Source organism: Urocampus carinirostris, chromosome 1, assembly GCF_059441175.1.
Source record: "Urocampus carinirostris isolate Australia breed hairy pipefish chromosome 1, RoL_Ucar_1.0, whole genome shotgun sequence".
In the NCBI taxonomy this organism is placed as follows: domain Eukaryota; kingdom Metazoa; phylum Chordata; class Actinopteri; order Syngnathiformes; family Syngnathidae; genus Urocampus; species Urocampus carinirostris.
The window spans coordinates 18,611,308-18,634,264 of NC_142349.1; the positions used below are offsets into that span (position 1 = coordinate 18,611,308).

Below are 22,957 nucleotides of genomic sequence, written 5' to 3' on the forward strand. Positions count from 1 at the left end.
ATTGGCCAGCTAAGCCGATTCTTTGACAAACTGGTTTGCCTGTAGTTTTTATTAAAGAGCCTGGAAATGGATGTGCGCCATCAGGCTGTCTTTGCCCAAGACACACCACAGGAAATGGTGCCCCTGCGACCCTAATGGTTAAGGGACCTACCCATTTATTCATTCATTCATCCTCAGTAGGATCGCGGGGGTGCCGGAGCCCATGCCAGCTGTCTTCGGGCAGTGGGTAGGGGACACCCTGAACTGGTTGCCAGCTAGTCGTAAGGCACACAGAAACAGACAACTCACTCGCTCATTCACACCTAGCCAATTAACCGGCCAATAAACCTGACATGTATGTTTTTGGAATGTGAGAGAAAACCCACGCAAGCACGGGGAGAACATGCAAACTCCACACAGGAAGGTTCGATCACATGACCTCAGAACTGTGCCGCACACGCGCTAATCACTGCACCGCCGTGCTGACACTCAATCAACCAAACGTTGTTATTAAACTTTTTAGAATTAGAATTGTCTTTATAGTCATTGATAACAACGTAGGCAACATTGTTTACAAAGATACTAGACATGACACTTCAGGATAAACACGTAATGAAAAACTTGAAGACAAAAAAGTGATAAATAATAGAAGGAATAAATTAGACTTTTACCATTTCAAACCATTCTATAGATAAGGGGTGGGACTACGGCCTGTGGGCTGTTCCCTTCTGGCTGTCAAACAAAAATGGTCCAAATGTAATATATATATATATATATATATATATATATATATATATATATATATATATATATATATATATATATATATATATATATATATATATATATATATATATATATATATATATACATTCATATATACCTGCAACCCTACTGTGGATAAGAGGTCAGCTTTGTCCTTTTGTGTGTCTACTACAAAACAAAATATAAAACTGAATGCTTAAAAACAGGGACCCAAATGTATACTATTTTGCTTTTATTCTAAAAAGAAAAAAATCTATTGAAATATTATAAATATAATACAGCAGTAATACAATAATACAATAATACTGTCCTACTAAAGACATAACTTCCGAAATACAGCAAAAATGTAACTACAGTATTATTATAAAGACACTAAGGAAATAATACAAAATACTGCAATGGAAATGCTATAGAAATACTTTGAAAATACTATCAAGATACGACTAAAAATACTAAAAATATCCTGCTACAGTAATACTAAAATACAAACAAATACTACTACAGAAATGTTACGACATAAATAGTAAAAAAACACTACTACAGAAACATTACGGTACAAATACTGCAAAATTACATTTACAATAATACTTCTAAAATAAAAATACTACAGAAATACTATAAAAACGTTACTTTGGAAATACTACAAAGGAACATCTGTAGAAATACTACCAAAAAAAACATGATAGGTACTAGAACACAAATATTGTACACCAGAAATATTATGACTGAAAGTATCCTATTACTGTAGAAAAAGTAAAACAACGGATTGACTACAACAATTTTGCCATGGAAATCTATTTAAAAACAAATCTAAAGAAATATAACTTGTCGAGGTCTGCATTCATATTTAATGAGGAAATGAGGGGGGAAATGGTTTGGTCTCTAGGATTGGACACTCGGCTATTATTTTTTCAAACCCAATGCAGCCCTTGACTGAAAAATAGTTGCTCACCTCTGCTATAGATCTCAACTATTTCACTGAAAATGGAAAATCAAAAATGGTCCTCTGTGAAACTTTTGACAGGCCGAAGGGAAAATTCAACCAAAGTTGTAAACCTGCTACTCCGTCTACCCCCTTTAGAGGGCAGCACTTAGAATAGTTTGAACGTCTTGTTGTTTATTCAGCAACGAAATAGAATAAAGTCAACGGCGCCGTTGGCGTCACTACACATTTTGGTAATTTTCTAACCAATTTTAAACCAAATTTAAAAATCGAATTTCTTCATTGTATGCTGCCGGGTTGAGAGCTTCTCTGGCTTGTGTTTATCTTCTAGTAAGTATACACTGCTCCTGGGGTGAATATTTACCAGCCGAAATAAAAAAAGAAAAGATGGAACAAGTCGCTATTGTGTCTGGTCGGTAAACTAGGTAATTTAGGGCATGTATTTGTTTTGTCTAAGTCCGGTCTATTTTCTAGAAAAAAAAATCTCCATTTGCTAGCGAAAGGTTGTTTTTTTTAGTCGCATTCACGTTTCCGCCGCAGATGTAAACGCTTTCGTTTTCTGATTAGGATGTACTGATATGATAATATGATGTAACACAATAGTGCATCTCGTGTCTAAAACATTCAACAACACTTGCAATAATTGAATCGATTAAGGTCACTCCGTCAAATTACATCATTCCCGCTAACGTTTTATTCCTCGAAACATTGTTTTTTTTATAAAAGTATCATGTGGACTTTTTTCCCAGTTTGTTCGGAATTGTATTCTGAAATGGGGTGCAAATAATCATATCATTTGGCAAGAGCTTTGAAACACCTCATTTTGAGGTTAAAAAAAGTTCTATTCATTCGCCGCCCACTCCTAGAGTACGTTTCAACTCATTTGAATTTTTGTCTAAATCCTTGAAATTGCCATTAAGTTATCATGTTGGAAATTCTGAAATAATAATTCCAGGCATGACGCTACTAAACAGGAGTGTTTTAGACACCACAATAGTGTAATGATAATTTGTGCCAACTACCCATCCTTTGTGGTGAATCGCAACCACTGTATTTTTCAGGGTGTTAACACAAATAAATGAAAAACTCAATGTTTCACTTCCCAGGCTCTGAAACCTAAGAGCTCGCAGTCATGTCCGGCTTGCTACAATTGGACAGAAAGAGTCGCTGGCAGCAGATTCAAAAAGGGCTGCAGTTTATACAGTAAGTGTCAAAGGCAAATAAACACCTGTCAACCTCAGCCAATTGTTCCCCTTATTAATAATTGCAACTCCCCTTATTAAGCGACAATAAACCTTACAAACATAACATGGCACACATTTACGCACAGCAAGACAGACTATGTCAAATACCACGACAAAATTAGCAATCTACGATGATGATGTGTTCGGTTACCAGCGACCGAGACTATCCTGATTAGAGCCGAAATGGATGCGTCGAGATCCGTCTAGAAAAAAAAAAGGTAGAAAAAAATCATGGACAAGCGTTCACAGATCCCTTAACCACCAGGAACATGGGGGCATTCTTCCAGTGATGTGTCCTGTGCTATTACAGCCATCCCTTCCTACAGGTAGTTTTTGTAGGTGATTTCTCCCCCTTATGAAACAAATAGTACTGGTTTGCATGCTTACCAGTAGCTGGAAAAGTGTCCCGATTGGACTCAGATTCAGCACCTTTATCATCTTATCGCTGTTGTTTTTCATTGTAAAGCGTCATCCAGCTTTTCTGAGATGATTTTACAGGGAAAACATAAGTTGACAAGTATTTAAATGTCACCTTAGTGCAGTGCTAAATTATTTTCTATCATGCCCGCCTAGAAAGATGGAAACATCTCACGCCCCCCAAGATACTCCCCACCCACCACCATATTACATTAAACTCAATTTATTTGTTACTTTGTCATTGGACAGAGGGATAGTTTTATTTTTTGCAGAACTTATCTGATCCAGCATCGCAGAGGCAATGTCTAATTCTGCAGGCAGTATAAAATCCTCTCCTGTGGTGTTTCTTTTTTTTGTTTCCTTTTTCTTTTTTTGCACTGACATACCTGTCAACCTCAGCCAATTGCTCCACTGATCAAGGATTTTATTTCACTTCATTAAGCGATAATTAACCTTCCAAATACAATGTGGCACATATTTACTCACAGCTAGACAGACTGTAGAATAAAAACATGGTTTGTGTGAACGGGTTTGTTCTATTTAACATCTACAAAAGACAAACAATTCTTTCAGCATCTTTTTTTAGTTCTTTCTTGCTTGCAGTAAATTTAGTGTTGCTTATTATACGTGGCAGTGCCATAATATGCACCAAAAAGAAATGCTTGATCGAGGATTACATTTACTAGTGTACTGCGACGTAATTATCAATCTACAGTCTGCAGTGATGTTGTCATCTATTACCAGTGAATGCGATGATCCGGACTAGGGCCAAAATAGAGGGAGACTTTTATTTTTCTCTTTATCTCTTTCGTTTTTCTCTTTTTCTAATTTAGCCTTTCTTTTCATGCCTTTTGAAAATCTTGATATGGTATCACCGGAGAATATATTAAACTTTTTGCTGTGTGTGTGAAACACACATGGTCAGTGCAAACGAAAACTATACTCTATGCGCACACTTCGGTAATGAAAGTGCCACTGCCCCCCAGCATGGTGAAGATGCACCTGGACTCTAAAAAACAAGAAAAAAAATGTTTCCTGTGGTCACACCAACCCCCCTTGATGGTGCCCCCCAAAATTACTGCCTTAGTGTTGAGACCTTGTTTTTAAGCTAGAATGCTTGACGCTATCAACATATGACGTTTTTCGCCTAAAATTTGTAGTTTTTCTCTACCTAAGTATTGGTTTTTAAAACATTAATGATCAGGTCCTTTTGCGTCATGCATCAGTCACTAGATAAAATATTTAGATATAATACTTGGAACCTTCTTTAAGCAAAACATATCACTTGATAAAACAGAAGAAATTGACTCTTGACTTTCTTCATTTTCCAGCTGATTATTAATGGGGTGCTGGAGCCCATTCCTACTGACTTCGGGCAATGGGCACCCTGGACTGGTTGCTAGCCAATTGCAGGGCACACAGACATATTACCATTTACTCACATTCTCATTCTTAGTGACAATTTTACTCACCAAGTAACCTGCCATGCAGGCATGTAGGAGAAAACCGGAGTGCCTGTAGAAAACCTTCGCAGTCATTGGGAAAACATGCAAATTCCATACTAGGAAGCTGGTAGCTGGAACTGAACCCAGTACCTCCGAACTGTGAGGCAGACATGCTAATCATTCATTCACCGCGCCACTCTTTGGGTCTTAACTTGAGAAAATAAGTTTAGAGACACTATCATCAGTCCTAGTTGGAAGTACAGGTTTATCTCTAAATTGCTCCACTAATACATACTCATAGGCAAGCACAGGGAGCCAATAAAAGTGCTTTGGCACAAGGACTATTTGAATTCTGATTTTTAACAGAAGGAAAAACAAATAAGACAAAACTGGGTTCAACAATTTCTTAGAGAATCATTTTCTTATTGAATTCTGATCATATAAGAGCAAATGTGAATATCTGTTTTGCTATTATTTGCATTAACATTTTTTAATGATACACTTGCTTGTAGATCCACTCTGCCATATCCTGGAAGTCAAGATCAATATGAAGTATGCCATGAACATATTATTCATTTGAGATTATTAAACTGCGTCTCTTTTCTTTTATTATCAATAAATACTTCTTAATCTTTATGTTTTCAGGTGTTTATTAAGAATCTTGTTAGTAATCTTTTTGGAGAAGGCAATGACATGTTTAAAGAGGGCGAATGGACAAAGTCCATCGAGATGTATACAGAAGCCTTGAGTGTTGCCGATTACGCCGACTCAGAGGAGGTCTCTGTGGCAACGGGTTTATTAGAGAAACTTTATGCAAATCGAGCCGCCGCATGCCTAAATATCATTCCGGTGAGTTGGTTTTCGATATGCCTGTTATTCCCAATTACAGGGCTAACTGCATGAATAAGTGTGAAGCAATCTATCCCTGACTAATTTTTCTCCAAATCACAGGCAACGTGTTGAAAAGGATAATTCAGCTATAAAAACACCATGTTTGTTTTGTCTAGTTTAGTCCTCTGACTTTTTGAAAACCACAAGAAAGAGAATTTGGTGCCTGTCAATTAAAACGTTAAACGAGCGAACAAACACGTTCTGTCTCTGTATTTTCACTAAGCATTGAATAGCATCTTGCATGGCTATCAATGACAGCCTTTGTTTGAAATTACATTTCATACTTTTTTTGTTAAAAAAGTAAAAATTATTAAGATGAAAATGTTTCCTCTCTTTGAATTTATTGTTTATTCCCAGAGAGTGACACATTTAAATCTGAAAAGGGCTAATTGGCTCTGTGTTGAAGTATACATTGCCAATAAAAGCTCACCCATATAATTTTTATGATCGAAATAAAACGCTCATTAACATTTGAACCCAATTTTTGACTTTTAGGGACTGTACGATCTAGCGCTAGAAGACTGTGATAAGGCGCTGAAGTTCAATGACAGCAACTACAAATTGCTGTACAGAAAAGCCAGGTCTCTTAAAGAAATGGGGAAGTATCAAGAGGCATACGACGCTGTTGCCAAATGTTCCCTAGTTGTGCCACAGGTAAGTAAAACCCCGGTGGCTAACACAGCTACCTGGGAAAAATGCAAAATGTTACAATTTACATGAGGATGAAAATCCCACAGTTGGACTGTAATCCTGTGGACATGCAATACACAAATGACTGCGCTAGTATTAGTTACTGTTATGTCCTGGACTATAAGGAGCACCTAAAAAACCTGTATTGGTCAGAAATTGGAAAGTGCGCCTTATAACCTAGTGCGCTTTATATACTGCAGAATGTGGTGTATACGATTGGAAATGCGTACAATATTTATTAATGTGTGTTACTACACAGGGCTTTATGACTGATCAATTATTGCACTAATTTATACCGAGAGTGTAAAAAATGCTCTACGGTCATACATGAATAAGGTATCTCTTACTGTTGTTTTAATATACTGCGCCTTATACTCCAGTGTCCCTTAAGTATTAAAAATATATGACAAAACAATATTGGGGGTGTGACTTATAATCCAGTTGCCTTATACAGTGTTCATTTTACCCTGTGAAAAGTGATGGGTCCCGGGGACTCGCATGCTCAAAAATGTATGGGTCCCAACAAAGATCTATGGGTCCCCAAAAGTTAGTGTTATTGAGGTTGAAATTGGAAATCGGCCACAAATATATAATATAAATCCATATATTCATTCAGTTTTAATCATCACAGTTTATTGGTAACACAAATCAGTTATCACTTCAAGATTTTTCAGTTCACAACAATACTTTACAATATACAAAATAATATTGCTGAAATAATTATATTAATCTATATTTTCATTCAGTTTTAATCATGGCAGTTAATTGGTAATTCAAAGCAGCTATCACTTCAGATTTTTCAGTTCAAAAACATATTGTACATTATACAAAATAATATTGCTGAAATATTAGTCTATACATATATGCACTTTTAATCATCACAGTTAATTGGTAATACAAAGCAGTTATCACTTCAGATTTTTCAGTTCATATATTCTTCGTGGTTTGCTGTTGTAATGCCTTCTCAAGGTCCAATCCATTATCATCATCCTCATAGTGTCACCAGGAATATAATTTAGTCCATTTTGGCAGAAAAGTCCTTTTCTTGCTAGGAGTATTCTTAAGTTTATTTTCTTTCGTCGAATTGTTCACTTCAACACACGTGTTTTCCTTGCCTCCGCGATGTTCCGAAGAATTTCTCTGCCGTTTTTTCGTGCCAGAATTATTGCCGTTGTTATCACTTTCTGCATTATGTTTCGACTTATTACTGACACTGAAGAAATTACCAATTTTGTGTTGATTTTCCCCTAATACTGTTTTTTCGGAGGCATACTAATACCTGTCAACCTCTACGGCTCCATGCCCTTACAAACTCATATTTTCCCTTACAAAATACAAAAAAATCTTACACCATATTTTTTTTTCAAACGTATTTATTTATGTAGTTTTACATGTTATATTGTACATGTGTTTCCTTATATCATATATATTGTTAATGAACATTTTGTTGAGACACTGAGTTGCTCGACATGAATGAAGTTTATTATAAAAAAAAGTTCAAAAATAAAGTAGCTCGGATGTTCACTGTAGAAGGAAAAAATACATGCAAATATAATTAAGTAAAATAATACATTTTCTTATTCAAATTATTGTTGGTAATATACTGATTAAAGGGATAACCACAAACCTGTCTTTTTTCATGTACTCCTTTTATACTTCCTTTTTTTCTTAACTTCTTTATACAACATCATAATTCGTAATATAATGCATCAAAGCAAGTGAGCCGTTTGAGAGCCGGCTCTCTTTAATAAGTTGAGCCGAAAAAGCCGGTTCTCTAAAAAGAGACGGACTTTCACTACACAACTCGAACTCGTTTGACTTGATTGATTTGCCGTTTCGTGATAGTCGGTGTATACCAGATGGTACCCATCATTGACAAATTTGCGTTTTTCTGCACATATTTCCTGTACGTCGTACACGTCTTAAAATGCATAATAAACGTACTTTGTACGGCAAAAACATACAGGTTGACAGGTATGCATACTTAACCTTCACTCAACAACAAGCACCACAACAATGACGTAATCTCGAAGCAACGAGATCTCGTTTGCCGAGATCGGCGTGCAGACGAAAACTTGAACCGCGAGACCAAAACAACAATGGCGGATCTGCCTGACGCAAAGTTTGGAGTGCGGTAAATCTTTGTCAAAAAAAGTGATCGGGTAATAATGACAATTTTGTGTCCAAAAAGTTGCACCCCGGGGACGCGCGTCTATTTGACACTATGCGTCCCTAGCAAAAATGATGCGTCTAGGACGCAGGGACGCGGGCAAACGAGAACACTGCTTATAGTGTGGAAAATATAGTTCTTTACGATTTTAAGAAGCCAAAAAAAAAGTCTTAAAAATAAGTATTTTTGATAGTAGACTGCATAAACCTGAGCTAGTTAAAATAATTTAATTACATTCAACTCCTTAAATTGGGACAAGAAACGTAGTTTGTATACTGTGTCATTCATATTTGGATGGTCTTCACTACAGTATATTGTTTTCTCTAACTTGTTTTCTCTGCCAGGATCCAAGTGTTATAAAGCTGACTCGGGAACTGGCCAAAATCCTAGGACTGAAAATTCGTAAAGCTTACGTAAGGAATGCGGTAAGCGTCACCTAAAATCACAGAAGCCCTCATTGTCCTATCATTTAGGTTTTTGATTTAAAATTCCCTGTCAAGTACATGAGATGTAGTTTTATTTAGGAGGCAACTAGTTAAATGGCTTTCGGGGTGTTTTTGATTCATAGTGTTTATTCATTGTTTCAAAAATGTGTCTCTGCACTAAATACATTATATTGTTAAAAACTCATGTGTCACATAACTCTCATGTCACCTAACTTACTACTACCAATGCCTGAATATAACTCATGGCTAACTTGTCAATGGGAAACGCTGGTTTTCTATGGAAAAGCTCAGTAAAAATGTCTAAATGTGATTGTTATTGTAATTATAAATGCATCTTTAATCGTTTTTGTATAAAAAAGGTTCTTTTTTTTCCCCCATTTCTCTACAGCCAGCCTTGAATGTTTTGCACGGGGCAAGTAATCAGGATGAAACTTCCGAGCAGGTAATAAGTCAACAGTGCATATGATATACCTTTTAAAAGGTGGCGCTTTCAGTACTGGGTGGACAAAACATGACACTTTTTTTCCCCACATCTTCCAACTGTTCCTATACAAGCTATAAAGATCTATTGAAACTATATTTGATGAAATGTTTAATTCTTAAACTGATCTTAGGATGATAATTCAATTGCCATCTATCCATCCATTATCTTCCGCTTATCCGGGGTCGGGTCGCGGGGGCAGCAGCCGTAAAAGGGAAGCCCAGACGCCCCTATCCCCAGCCACCTCCTCCAGCTCATCCGACGGGATCCCGAGGCGTTCCCAAGCCAGCCAAGAGACATAGTCTCACCAGCGTGTCCTGGGTCGCCGGTGGGACATGCCCGAAACACCTCCCGAGGGAGGCGTCCAGGAGGCATCCTTATCAGATGCCCGAGCCGCCTCAACTGGCTCGTCTCAATCTGGAGGAGCAGTGGCTCTACAGAGAGTCCCTCCCTGATGACTGAGCTTCTCACCTTATCTCTAAGGGAAAACCCAGACACCTTGCGGAGGAAACTAATTTCGGCCACTTATTTCCGGGATCGTGTTCTTTCGGTCATAACCCAAAGTTCATGACCATAGGTTAGGGTAGGAACGTAGATCGACCGGTAGATCGAAAGCTTTGCCTTTTGGCTCAGCTCCCTCTTCACCACGACGGACCGGTACAGGGTCCGAATGACGGCAGACGCTGCACCGACCCATCTGTCGATCTCCCGTTCCATCCTACCCTCACTCGTGAACGACACCTCAAGATATATGAACTCCTCCACTTGAGGCAAGATCTCATCCCCAACCCGGAGGGAGCATGCCACTCTTTTTTGGTTGAGTACCATGGTCTCGGACTTAGAGGTGCTCATCATCCCAGCCGCTTCACACTCCGCTGCGAATCGCTCCAGCGAGAGCTGAAGATCACGGCCTGAGGAAGCCAACAGCACCACGTCATCTGCAAAAAGCAGTGACGCAATGCTGAGGCCCCCAAACCGGACTCCTTCCCCACCAAGGCTGCGCCTAAAAATTCTGTCTGTAAAAGTTATAAACAGAATCGGTGACAAAGGGCAGCCCTGGCGGACTCCAACCCTCACCGGGAACAAATTCGATTTACTGCCGGCTATGCGGACCAGACTCCGGGCATACAGGGACCGCACGGCCCGGATAAGACTGTGCGGTACCCCATACTCCCGAAGCACCCCCCACAGGGCCTCCCGAGGAACACGGTCGAATGCCTTCTCCAAGTCCACAAAACACATGCAGGCAAACTCCCATGCACCCTCAAGGACCCTGCAGAGTGTGTAGAGCTGGTCCAGTGTTCCACGGCCCGGACAAAAACCACACTGTTCCTCCTGAATCCGAGATTCGACCTCCTGGCGGACCCTCCTGTCCAGTACTCCTTACCAGGGAGGCTGAGAAGTGTGAACATGTACTTCTCTAATTCAATTGCAATTTCTTTTTTTTTCTTTTTATTACTTTTCATAGAGCATAGACCCGACCTATCAGCCACCATAATAAATATGTTTCCTGGCCTAAATAATAAAAATAAAAAAGTTATAATCTGGGACTTGAAGACGGTTGAAAAAAGATTAATGCGGGTAGACATGTAGATTTAATTTTTCATGCGGACAGCTGCATTGCTAAGCATTGGAAACCACTGCAAGTCAACATTCTAAATAGGTCCACACGTAAGTTGATTGCTTTTTAAAAATTATTTATTGTTGGTTAAAAAAAAACTAATAATCCTTTTTTTTTTCATGTTTAAGCACACTGCCAAGTTCACATCAGTGGAAAACTTCAGCTTACAGTGCAAGTTGTTCTTACTGTGAGGGCAATGCCTGTAGTCAATGGCACATGGCAAGAAGAGCAACACATTTGACATTTTGTTGGCTATTTGTAAACTATACACTTTACTTTACCTTTAAACTGGGTTTGTACCCGTGCTTGAAATCTTTGAAAATTCTTTAACTTAAAAGTTGTGTTTTCAAGTGTTGCAACATGCTTGAATTTGTGGTAAGGTGCTTGTAAATGCTTGAAATTGATGCTATGTTTCTCAACAAGTCTGCTTAAAAATGATGACGACACTGCTCTTTGCTGGCTTCGCTTTGCCTTTTCATTTTTTTCTTCCCTCGTGTTTAATAGCAGCTGGCTTTTTTTTGGGTGTCATTCTCCTAGGAAGTGTCATCGCCCCCAAGACGCCTTGTGCATGCTACACATGAACAGGGAACAAGAAATGTGTATTAGTGCAAGAAGTATGTGTCAAATATAGACATTTATTCAAAAAGAAAATGAAGGTAGTGTTTCCTAGTAGTAAATAGTAATGGAAAGAACCTCTTGCAACTGAAAATGAAAGCTACATTTTACTGTTTTTTTTTTTACCCAACTTCTATGTGGGGAGATTCGTCTCAACAAAATTTATGCATGCATTGTTCAGATGTATGATATATATATATATATATATATATATATATATATTTGCAATTGACTCAAGATCTTAAAATCATTGTCTTGATAAATGCACACCTAAGATTAAAGCTCGCCTATGATAATCACAGATATATTTGTAGCTCTGCAAACTACATGATTCATACGGGATTCCTTTTTTTAATGTAATGAGGAAATTGGAAAATTTACTGTAAAAGTCCTTAAAAAGTGCTTGAAATTGGCCATTAAAAGGTGTACGAAGCCTGTTAAAGTCCCTCTTGATAAGAGATGCGCGTTTTACTCATTCTTATCTGTGCGTCCGCAGGTATCCCAAGACTTGTCTTCTGTTGAGGAAATAGAAACAGGTAAGTGTTCGACTATGCATCTTATTATCAAAACATGTTTTTTTTCAACAATTCATTATTCGTTTTCTTACAATGTAAATAAAAATATCAACATTTGGGATGTCCAAAAAAGTAATCTGTTGCTTAAAAAACAAATGGAGGAACATGTGGATTTCTTTTTTATTGAGTAAACCTACAATAAGTGCTTTTAATTATTTTTTTCTGTTCATTTGATTGTTTCAGCACACCAATCGTAAAGCTGTTTCTCCTTGTGTGTTCCAGAAGTCCCCGAGCTGGTACAGGTCAAAAGTGTTGTTTCCACACCGGTCCATGTTGCCCTACTAAATGACACAGCAGTAGATGAATTCCGGATTTCAAACAACATAGCTGCGTCAACTGAGCCTCGAGGTTTTGAGCCATTATCCCCCCGAGTGTCTTCTCCCTCACCCGCTCTCCCTTCTGTTTCAACTTATCTGAATGGCTGCCAGACAAATAAGACCCCTTCTCTGCATGAGACCAACCATGACTTAGAAGGGGACATCATTGGTAATGACTTGGATGAACTACTGGACCAGGCAGGCCCTGAATCTTCTATGGTCTGTGTGCAGATGTCATCACCTGCTCGTGACAAAGATGTTTTGTAATTCCATGTAGGAATCTTTACTGTCTGTCTTCGCAGGTCATCCCCGCAACAAAGGACCCACTTCCTTTGCAACATACTATGCCCTCTGTCTCCTCCATGTCAAGTCCATTCATGATGCCGTCTCACATACCCCCTTTCTTTGCTGGCACCCAGCAGTGCACCGTCAACCTTCCGCTTCTGTATCACCAGCCAGGATCTGGTGCCTATTTTGGGATGGACACTTTTAACGTTATGTCACAGCCCCTCGACACTTTGGATAGCCTCACCCTATCAGATCATAAAATGGGTACGATCAGTAATGCTTCATTTCATTCCCTTTTTTTCCACTTGAATTAGTTTGCAATCATACACTGTTTATATGTTAGAATGTCAATAATCTCTTTCACAGGTAGTTATTTGAAAGTTGTATCTAAACAAAGACTAGACTAGTGTCTTAAACAAATATTTTCCAAATTTTAAAGCAAATAAACTTGTGTTGACACCTGTTAGTTTTAAGCTTTAGTAGACACAGAAAATAAAGAGAGATGACATCAATGTATTTTGAACTTGTAGAAGACAGGGTGAGAAGCCTTTAGACAAGAAATTTCCATACCATTCCTCAGGCCCTCTGAGCAATCCTTTTTTTTATTAAATCTTCAAGGTTACAAATAGCAGATCAGCCCTAAGGAGTGTGGAAATCGAAAAACAGCAAAACGATTGGCCCGTAGTAAGAATGAAATAAAGTCCAAACAATGAACAACAGTGAGCAATAATAGTCAAACTAAGGAACTGGCATCATATGAAATCTCCTTTTGCAGGTTTCCAATTTCAAAAACATAAACCTAGCAACACCACTTCCAAATGTTTGTTTAAATTTGTCCAGTGACTTTAAAAAGGCCTCACGGTCACAGTTGACTTTCGTACATGTTTTCTTCTTGATTCACACCATATTGAGTTGTAATTTAAGAAAAGTGGTTTTGTTTTCCTATATTTTTTTCTGTGATTCAACCAAACTTTGCTGACCTCGCACATCATAAAGTTCATAAAGTGTACATTTATTTTGCGCACAATTTTGTCGACCAATAATATAGTGGCACTCACAAATGTCTCGCGTGTGTGTTTTTCAGATTATTCTTCAAATAAATTCATGCAACAGGTAAGACTTTTCTGGGATTCAAATGGTGACAGGAATGTGAGATAAACCTTTGTTGCGTTTTCTCTATTTATGTTTTGCAAGACACAGGTGAGCAACAATGACCCTCCAATGGGAATGGCCTATGGCATGCCTGAGGTGAAGAATGCACCTTCCGGGGCAACCAAAAACCCCTTAGCTGAAACTCATGAATTCAAGCAGGCATGTTCCCTCTGCTACCTGAGAACAGGTGAGTGACTACTCTTGTGTTGTATGGAGAGGAAAAGATAAACAATCACCATCTCATGCGAAATGGGCTACGTGTTTACAGGAACTGGTGTGTTGGATTACACGCTCTATAGCGAAGAGCACAAATGTAAAAAGGACATTTTACTGGGCAGACTTAGACAGTCACCTGATAAAAGATGGAAGTTAATTCGACCCCGACCAACGAAAACTCAATATGTTGGATCATACTACATTTGCAAAGGTACAATTACATTTTTAAAAGCTTGATTTGTAACACTGAAATGGTTGTATTGATTATTGGGGAGAAAACAAATACCTTTATGGTACTTTTTTTGAATTACTTTTTTTCCAGAGGTGGCTGTAGGAAAAGACTGTCTCTATCCAGGTCACTGCACATTTGCCTATTGTCAGGAAGAGATTGATGTTTGGACCTTGGAGCGGATAGGACTTTTATCACGGGAACTTATTTTTGATCCTTTTGGGCCTAGCTCCCACACGAGGCTGAGTGTGGCCAAGATTTTACAGGAACACCCTGAGATATTTGTCTTTCTATGTGGAGTGAGTATACAGCTTTATGCTATTGGCTTGTTTGTAAAAGTCACAAACTATTGTGAAAAGTAACAGTTTCCCTAATAGTATTTTATGACAAGAAATGGTGAGTACTGTAGTCCATTTTAGTGTCAGGAGGTTTAACAGGTAATCAAAATTTTTGTTTGTTGTTTTTCGACGGATCGGATTGTTGTAGGTCAAAAAGCAGCATAAGTGATGTTATGAAAGTATAAACGGACATTGTTTTGTGTCTAGGTGTGTTTTGACCACAAACCTAGAATCATCAGTAAAACCAACAAGGACAACACATCAATTTGCTCTCATCCAGTAACTAAGCATGATTTTGAGAAACATAAGTAAGTACATTCTGTGTCAGGAAAAGAGTCTATAAACAAGTTTCTGTCAGTGCGTTACTCTGTGTGTCCACCAGATGCCTCGTCCACATAACGTACGAGAATACAGTGCGATATTCCAAAATCCGAATGTTGAACCCCCTGAGCCAGCTCGACCTGTGTCGACACGAAGTGCGTTATGGCTGCATGAGAGAAGACGAGTGCTTTTTTGCTCACAGCCTTATCGAGCTGAAGGTTTGGATGCTGCAGAACCAGAGCCGTAAGATTCTTTAAATTCAGTATTGAAAAACAATAGATACAAGTAATGAAATGAAGTAAAGCAGTACAATAGTGATCCACTATCAATTGTTGGTTCTCTGTTTTAGAAAAACTAAGTAGACGCTTAGAACATATCTTAACCAGGGGCCCAATAACTATGAACCTTGAAAATGCTTGATGGTACTGGAGATTTTGGAAACCTGGCTTTGAAATCCTTAACAGTGTTTAAATTTTGCCATTAAGAACTGTTCTTTTCCTTGTGGGAGGTCTCCACTTTTTAAATTCGGCTTTCGAGTGCTTTTATATTTTGGAGGTATACCTAAAAAGGACAATTTACTAGAAATGTTTTCACCGTTTTGTGCAAATGAGGTTTATGTGGAATCCATCCCCACTGTTTTTATTGGTATCGCACAGGCATCAGTCATGAAAGTATTGTCCAGGAGGCCACCACATTTTGGAACGCCAATATTGCAAAGCAAGGTGGCCAGGTAACATTTAAAATGATATTGCTTGTATTTCTGCTCTTTAAATGAAGATAGTGAAGGTTGTCAATCCCACGCTATCAGTCTTTAGGCCAAAGAAGATTCGGCCCTCCAAATCTGAAGATGATGTTTGTTTGTAGCCAGTGTTGGAGAAATGGGCAGCTAAGTGAAGCCGACAAGAATAAAAAATATTGCTCAGCGAAGGCAAGGCACACGTAAGTTGATCTGTGTTGAGGACGTGCGGGCACTAGAACCTGGTGCTCAGACAATTTTCTTTTCTAGGTGGGCCAAAGACAAGCGTGTGGTGCTTGTAAACTCCAATGAAAGGAAAAAGTGGACAACTGTTAGAGCTCTTCCTACCAAAAAGGCAATTCCAGCTCAATTTGAGGTAAAAAGTAACTACCGAAATGACACCTGAATCTTAAATGTTTATTTTTTTAAAAAAGTTATTTTATATATATTATATATACTTTTTTTCCCCCCAGATTTGCTTGCATGTGGTATCGGGCAAAAAGTGTCAGTATGTTGGCAATTGCACCTTTGCTCACAGCACAGAGGAGCGAGACCTTTGGACCTTCATGAAGGAAAACAATAGTGAGACCCATCCTTTGCGCGCGAAGTTCAAATGTCTGACCTGACATGACACTAAAAATTGTGTTTTATGTTTTAGTTGCTGATTTAGAGCAGCTTTATGACAAGTGGTTGCAATTTCAAAAGCCAGGTTTGGGTGAAGAAAACGCAAATATCTCTGTGAGGGAGAATGGCAAGCCCATCCGGATGCCAACAGACTATATGGAAGAAGTGGTAAGTTGGGAACAGAAAGGTCAGAAATTGCAGTCAGGAAAGCAATTATTTTTGTGGTTACTGGACACACGTACTAACAAATGGACCCAATGTATGCATTTTGTCATCCTGTGCAATAACAGTCAGCAAAGACAGGGGTCTTTAGATTTCTGTCAGTGTCTGATTCTGAGCCAGTATCCCATTGTGTATGTGTTAAGTGTGGCTCTTTTTCCTCCTTCCTGTTTTTAGAACCGTCATCTCTTCCAATTCCAGTATGCATACCCTTCAACTTAAGCCAATTGCTCCCCTTATTAATGATTGCAGTTCCCCTTAATAAGCAATAATAAACCTTACAAACTCAACGTAGCACCTATTTTCTAACAACAAGACAGATTATGTAGAATAAAATCAAAGATAATTTGTGCAAACAAGTACATTTTATTCACTGTAAAACAAGACGAACAATAGTTTTAGCATCTAAATTTCCCCATTTAAAGTAAATTTAGTTTTGCTAATAAGTAGCAGTGCTTCAATATGTGCAAAAAAAATAAATGCTAGTGTACCCCAAAATATAAGCAAGCTACAATGATGCATTCTGCTCCCAGTGAAGGAGATGATCCGGATTAGAGCCAAAATGGTCGTGATGAGATAAGTCTACCAAACAACATAATAAAAAAAAATCCCCATACAGAGATTGCATTTACAATTTGAAAAGATCCAAAAACGTATAAAATGCGGGCTAAATATATACATTCACAGATATGAGTATGCTGGTAATTTGAAATACAACAAGAAGTTAGAAATAAACTTATTGTCAGTCAATTTCAAGTGAACAACAATGGGGCATTTTAGTGGAAAATCTGTTAATATTTCTTTTATATTTCTTGTCCTACTAAAATACAGGCTGGTAATCACTGCTGGCTATGTGGTAGGACCTGCAACAGTGAAAAACAATGGCAGCAACACATCACTTCAGAAAAACACAAGGAGCGAGTTTTCACTTCTGATGACGATCACAACTGCTGGCAGTATCGATTTCCAACTGGCACCTTTAAAGTTTGTGAGAGGTGAGGCTTGTGGGACCCAGCAACTCCTAATAGTGCTGAACCATCCTGGATGACTCAATTGTCTATTAGAAGGATTTTTTTGATTACAGATCTCAGACTTGAGTACAGGGCAGCACAGCGACGCAGTGGTTAGCGCGTGTGCGGCACATTTCTGAGGTCATAAGATCGAACATCCTGTTTGGAGTTTGCATGTTCTCCCCGTGCTTGTGTGGGTTTCCTCTGGGCACTCCGGTTTCCTCCCACATTCCAAATAAAACATGCATGTCAGGTTAATTGGCCGGTCCAAATTGTCCCTAGGTGTGAATGAGCAAGTGAGTTGTATGTCTCTGTGTGCCCTGCAACTGGCTTGCAACCAGTTCAGGGTGTACCCCGCCCACTGCCTGAAGATGGCTAGGATGGGCTCCAGCACTCCCGCAACCCTACTGAGGATAAGTGGTGCAGATAATGGATGGATAATGGACTTGAGTTACAATTCGATTAAAACAGCAGCATTTACAGTATTTTCTAGACTATAAGGCGGACCTAAAAAAACGCATATTGACCAGAAATTGTATTATACGCCTTATACATATTGTTAAATTACCATATTTGCGCGATTATTGATCAATCAAAAAATATTGCTGACCACGATTGCAAAGCAATGGTGACAACAGGGATTTAACTCTGATAGGATTCGGCACTCTCACTGCTAACTACCAGGCTTTAATGTCCCATTGATGACGTTTGGAAAGGGATCTGGTCTTGTCTCACTTTCACACTATTTTTGACTACTGTGTCAGATATGATTGTTAGAGAATGGAGAAAAGAAAAAGATAAAAAAAAAAATTGGTATAAAATACTCTATCATTTTCTGAGCTCTAACGAATCATTGTAAATGACAAACGTTGAATATGTGCAGCAATGATTAAAAACATTTATTGACAACGTGCACTATGAACACAATAGCAACATAAAATGTGAAATCTATTTGTTTAATGTCCTTCAAAGTCCGATTCATCAGCAGATATACCAAAGGGTTGTTTCCCCACTTGTGCTTGTTGCGCTTATTTATATTTTTCCTAGTTTTCTCCATTCTCTAACATGGTACTGTGACTAAAAATAGTGTGATAAGATAAAACCTAAACGCCTTTTTGTGTGTCATCAGGATCCCTGGTGGTTTAAGAGATAAGATCGCTCTCCCCGCCGCGATCCAGGTTCAAATCCCGTTTTATCCAATGTTTCGCAATTGTGATCAGGGACATATTTTGACTGACCAATCACGGCTGATCAATCAATGCACAAATACTGTACTTTTTTATGTGCAACCCTAGCCCTTAATTCCATGCACCTTATTTTCCATGCGTCTAATTGTTTGGTGAGCCTTATATAGGAAAAGAAATATCACCTTTTTTTCTGCCTTAGATTGTGGAAAATATAGTACCGGTAACTTATTGATGATTTTCATTGTATTGTAAAATATTTTTAGCAATTATATTCCCTCCCACTAAACTTTTATTCTTTGGACTTCCGCATGCAAACTTTGTGGGGGAAAACAAATGGGAATTGTTCAATACCGCTCATTAATGCCCTGCACTCTGCTGCTAAGTAACATTATTTTGAAAACAACAGCCTGGAACCTCAAAGAGACTAATTTCAAGGAAATCGGTTGTCTTAGGAGCCAACTGATGCTTGGTGGTGTTTTGGTACAGGTTCCATATAGGGACCTGCACGGAGGAGGACTTGTGCAAGCTGGCGCACGGCGAGCAGGAGCTCAAGGAGTGGATGGAGCGACGGGAAGTCCTTTTGATGAAACTTGCCAAAGCCAGAAAAGACCACCTTGTAGCACCTAATGACAATGACTTTGGAAAATACAGTTTTCTTCTTAAGGACATCAAGTAATGCACTCAAGGTCACACAATTAAAAGCAGTACCCCAACTCAAGATGACCTCAAGTTTCCCGGAGGTCTGCCAGAATGCGTTGTGGCATAAATTTCAAGCAGTGACGCAGATGCCAAATTGGGATGGACGCATGCTTCAGTGCCAGGTTAACCAATGGAAGCATAGTGCCCCCAAGACCCGAGCTTCTTGTTTGATGTGCATTTATGTCCAGGTCTTAGGAGGTTAACTAAGGCTAAATTCACACTGCAGGGATATTGGATTTTTTTTTGCACAGGCACGATCTGTAGCCGATCTAAACGGCACATACCTGATTTTTGCAAACCAGACCCAGGCCAATTTCATACAGTGTTGTTCAAAATAATAGCAGTGCAATGTGACTTACCAAAATGTTTTTTAGTATGTTTTTTAGTATATTTTTTAACGGTTACATGCCGTACAAGTTATAAGTAGGTGCAGTGGATTCTCAAAAAACGAACAAGACCCAGCATTCATAATAAACACGATCCGAAGGCTGTGCAATTGGGCAAATAGTTCAAAGAAGTGTGTTTAAAAAAAATAGCAGTGTGGCAGCCATTCTCTGAGTTCGTCAATTTTGGGAGAGAACAAAAACAAAAACAGATGTAAATCAGGTGTGAATCGGGTGGTTGTTTAAGGATGATGTAGCCAGCACAGGCTGAACATGCATTTGAGGAAAATGGGTCGTTTAAGACACTGCTCCGAAGAACGGCATTCTTTGATTAAATAGTTGATTGTAAAGGGAAGACCATATAAAAAAAAAGGTGCAGAAAATGGTTGGCTGTTCAGCTAAAATGCCTTAAAATTGGTAGAAAACTGAAGACAACTATTCAAATAACCAGAATGAAATAACCAGTCTACAGTTACAACTGACAGAAAACATCTGGATGAAGCAAATTTATTTTCAAGAATTCCACGCAAAGTTCCTGTTAGAAAAAAAGGCATGTGCAGAAGAGGTTACAATTTGACAAAACACACACCAACTGGCCTAAAGAAAAATGGAGGAACATTTTGTGGACTTTTGAAAGTAAAATTGTTCTTTTTGGGTTCAGGGGCCACAGACCTTGTGTGAGATGACCCCCAAACTCTGAATTCAAACCTCAGTACACATTGAAGACAGTGTAGCATGGTGGTGCAAGTATCATGGTCTGGGCATGTTTCTCCTATTCCTTTGTTAGGCCCATTTATCACATACTGGGTATCATGAAAGAGTTTATGTCAAGTTACTTGAAGGGGTTATGTTGCCCTATTTCTTTTGTTACAGCAGTAAGACAGTGAATAACAGCTAGAATATGAACAGTACAAATAGGTATTTATAAATAAAAAACAGAATATTTTCAATGGCAGGTAGGTGTTTCAACAATACATATACGCCAAATATGACAGTAAACGAGCAAAATCTTGATTCCAAACCAATAAAATGAATGATATGGAGTGGCCAGCCCAATCCCCAGATCTCAATCCAATCGAGAACTTGTAGGGTGATATAAAAAATGCTGTTTGTAAAGCAAAATCAAGAAATGTTAACAGATTGTGGAATGATGTCAAACAATCATGGAGTGAAATAACCACTGACAGGTGCCACAAGTTGGTTGACTATGCAACGCATGTAAAGGCGGTTATATATATAAAAAAAATAATCATGCAACTAAATATTGGGATTTCTGAATCCTACTTTTTGGAAATGCAAAATATTTGTATAGTCAACAGCAGGCATTTATTTCTTTGAACAGCTCTTTGGACCATTTGCCCAACTGCACAGCTTTGTGAGTGTGGGTATTAAGTATGCCGTTTTTGCATATAAACTGCACCTACGGGAAACTTGTCTGGCACCAAAAAGTATACTAAATCCTGACATATTTTGGTTAGTCACATTGCACTTCTATTATTTTGAACAACACTGTATGTGGTCCGTTACATATCTGATCTTTCAGAATGCGACTGCTGTCCGAACACTCGACTTACACATGCGACCTGCACGTCATTAATAGCCGGCAGACGTCATTAATTTGCGTTCGACAAGGCGAGAGGAAGCTGATTAATCAATAGCCATGGCGGACGAAAACAGGGTGTCATGTATTCACCGATTGATGGAAGAGGAACACTGGTTTATTGTCTAACTCATGGAAAAGACAATATCGCATCGCATACTAGATTCTCATGTCGCTCAACGTCACTGCTGTAAACAACCAGTGGTGCTTATTGATACAGCGAAAGGATCCACTAATGCAGTGCTTGGGAATCTTGTCTCTTCTGGTGAGTACATCTGGCTTGGAGATGAGCTTGTGCAATATATTAATTCATGCAGAGACGATTATCGCAAATGCGAAGCCGAGTATTTACTGATTGCGAAAGGTTTATATATAGGACACAATTTTAACGCTAGTTTAAAATCAAGGTGTTACCAACAGACCCCGTTGTGGGTGTAAATCACTAAATAATCCTTTATATGGAAGATCATTAAACAATCTGTTCATTCTTGAGACACTTTATGATGAAAAGCCACAAAAAGAACTTGGGTAAGCCGAACTGAATTTTTACCCAAAAGCTTTCGCAAGATCTTAGAGCAATTTGATTGGGTGAGCGGTAGGAAGGGGTGGAGCTATACACAAGGCGTGCACTCTTTCCCCTTGCCCAGCGTTGTCCCCACTGTTAACAATTTTGAGTACTGTGGGACCTCGCTGCTTCGCGGGTTCAGAGCTTTGCGGGCCTAAAAAATAATTTAAAAAAAAAAAAAGCATTTTTGAAGGGCCGTCGCTACTTCGTGGTTCCATGTTCGCAGGTCTAAAAAATAATTATAAAATAAAATTAAAAAATATATTATAATAAGAATAAATTATTTTTTTAAGGTGCACCGCTACTTCGCGGATTTTCACTTATCGCGGGTGTTTTTTTTCCCCATTAACCGAGGTCCCACTGTACTTCTGCAAACGGTGAGCGCACTGCGTGTGATGTCATGTGTCCTCTTCTGCACATGCGTGACACGTGTGGCCTTCACACAGAAGATCACAAGCAAGCCACATTTAGTTGCAAATGTCAACAACCTCACAAAAAACATCAGATTTCACCCCCCAAAGAATCGGAATTGTGCAATAAGCTCTGCAGTGTGAACCTAGCCTAAGAAACTTTGCTATGTCTGCACCCCTTGTCTCAAGAGGGTGATGAAGTTAGCACGTCGTGAAGCTTCTCTTTGACAGTTCTGACAAGTATTTTTTTTTTTTTTAACCAGTCCAGATATGTCAGTCAGTTATGACTTTTCAGCCAGCACACCAAATAAAACTCCTTTTGACTCTTTGAATTCAAGATTTTAGTGCATTGTACAAAAGTGGGGATGTTACTTGCATTTG

The 22,957-nt window shown here is 38.7% G+C and overlaps 1 protein-coding gene and 1 long non-coding RNA gene across 4 annotated transcripts in view; both read left to right on the forward strand.

Moving 5' to 3' along the window:
- The window catches only part of LOC148373803 (uncharacterized), a 248,977-nt gene extending 226,069 nt beyond the window's left edge, over positions 1 to 22,908 (forward strand). The window contains exon 2 of the long non-coding RNA XR_015849849.1: positions 21,641 to 22,908. This is a non-coding gene — a long non-coding RNA (uncharacterized LOC148373803). The remainder of the gene's footprint in view (positions 1 to 21,640) is intronic.
- On the forward strand, positions 1,882 to 19,637 carry zc3h7a (zinc finger CCCH-type containing 7A). Of its 3 annotated transcripts, none has more exons than XM_088329582.1 (23): positions 1,882 to 2,017; positions 2,794 to 2,890; positions 5,306 to 5,345; positions 5,439 to 5,642; positions 6,180 to 6,338; positions 8,889 to 8,969; positions 9,379 to 9,432; positions 12,204 to 12,243; positions 12,505 to 12,818; positions 12,902 to 13,151; positions 13,972 to 14,000; positions 14,082 to 14,226; positions 14,308 to 14,466; positions 14,578 to 14,783; positions 15,030 to 15,130; positions 15,205 to 15,386; positions 15,800 to 15,873; positions 15,952 to 16,082; positions 16,150 to 16,255; positions 16,353 to 16,461; positions 16,538 to 16,671; positions 17,554 to 17,717; positions 19,406 to 19,637. In XM_088329582.1, the coding sequence occupies exons 2-23, from the start codon at positions 2,820 to 2,822 to the stop codon at positions 19,593 to 19,595; spliced, it is 2,943 nt and encodes a 980-aa protein (XP_088185708.1). In that variant the 5' UTR covers positions 1,882 to 2,017; positions 2,794 to 2,819; the 3' UTR covers positions 19,596 to 19,637. The 3 variants fall into 3 exon arrangements, with proteins under 3 accessions (XP_088185708.1, XP_088185709.1, XP_088185710.1); XM_088329583.1 differs by having other exon boundaries at positions 14,088 to 14,226; XM_088329584.1 differs by lacking the exons at positions 5,306 to 5,345; positions 5,439 to 5,642 and having other exon boundaries at positions 2,002 to 2,017.
- Positions 22,909 to 22,957: the final 49 nt, after the last annotated feature.

Coding starts and splice junctions, on each gene's coding strand:
- zc3h7a (XM_088329582.1), top strand. CDS start 2,820: ATGTCCGGCTTGCTACAATTGGACAGAAAGAGTCGCTGGCAGCAGATT. Junction 9,433..12,203: donor AGGATGAAACTTCCGAGCAG/GTAATAAGTCAA, acceptor GTGCGTCCGCAG/GTATCCCAAGACTTGTCTTC. Junction 12,819..12,901: donor CAGGCCCTGAATCTTCTATG/GTCTGTGTGCAG, acceptor CTGTCTTCGCAG/GTCATCCCCGCAACAAAGGA.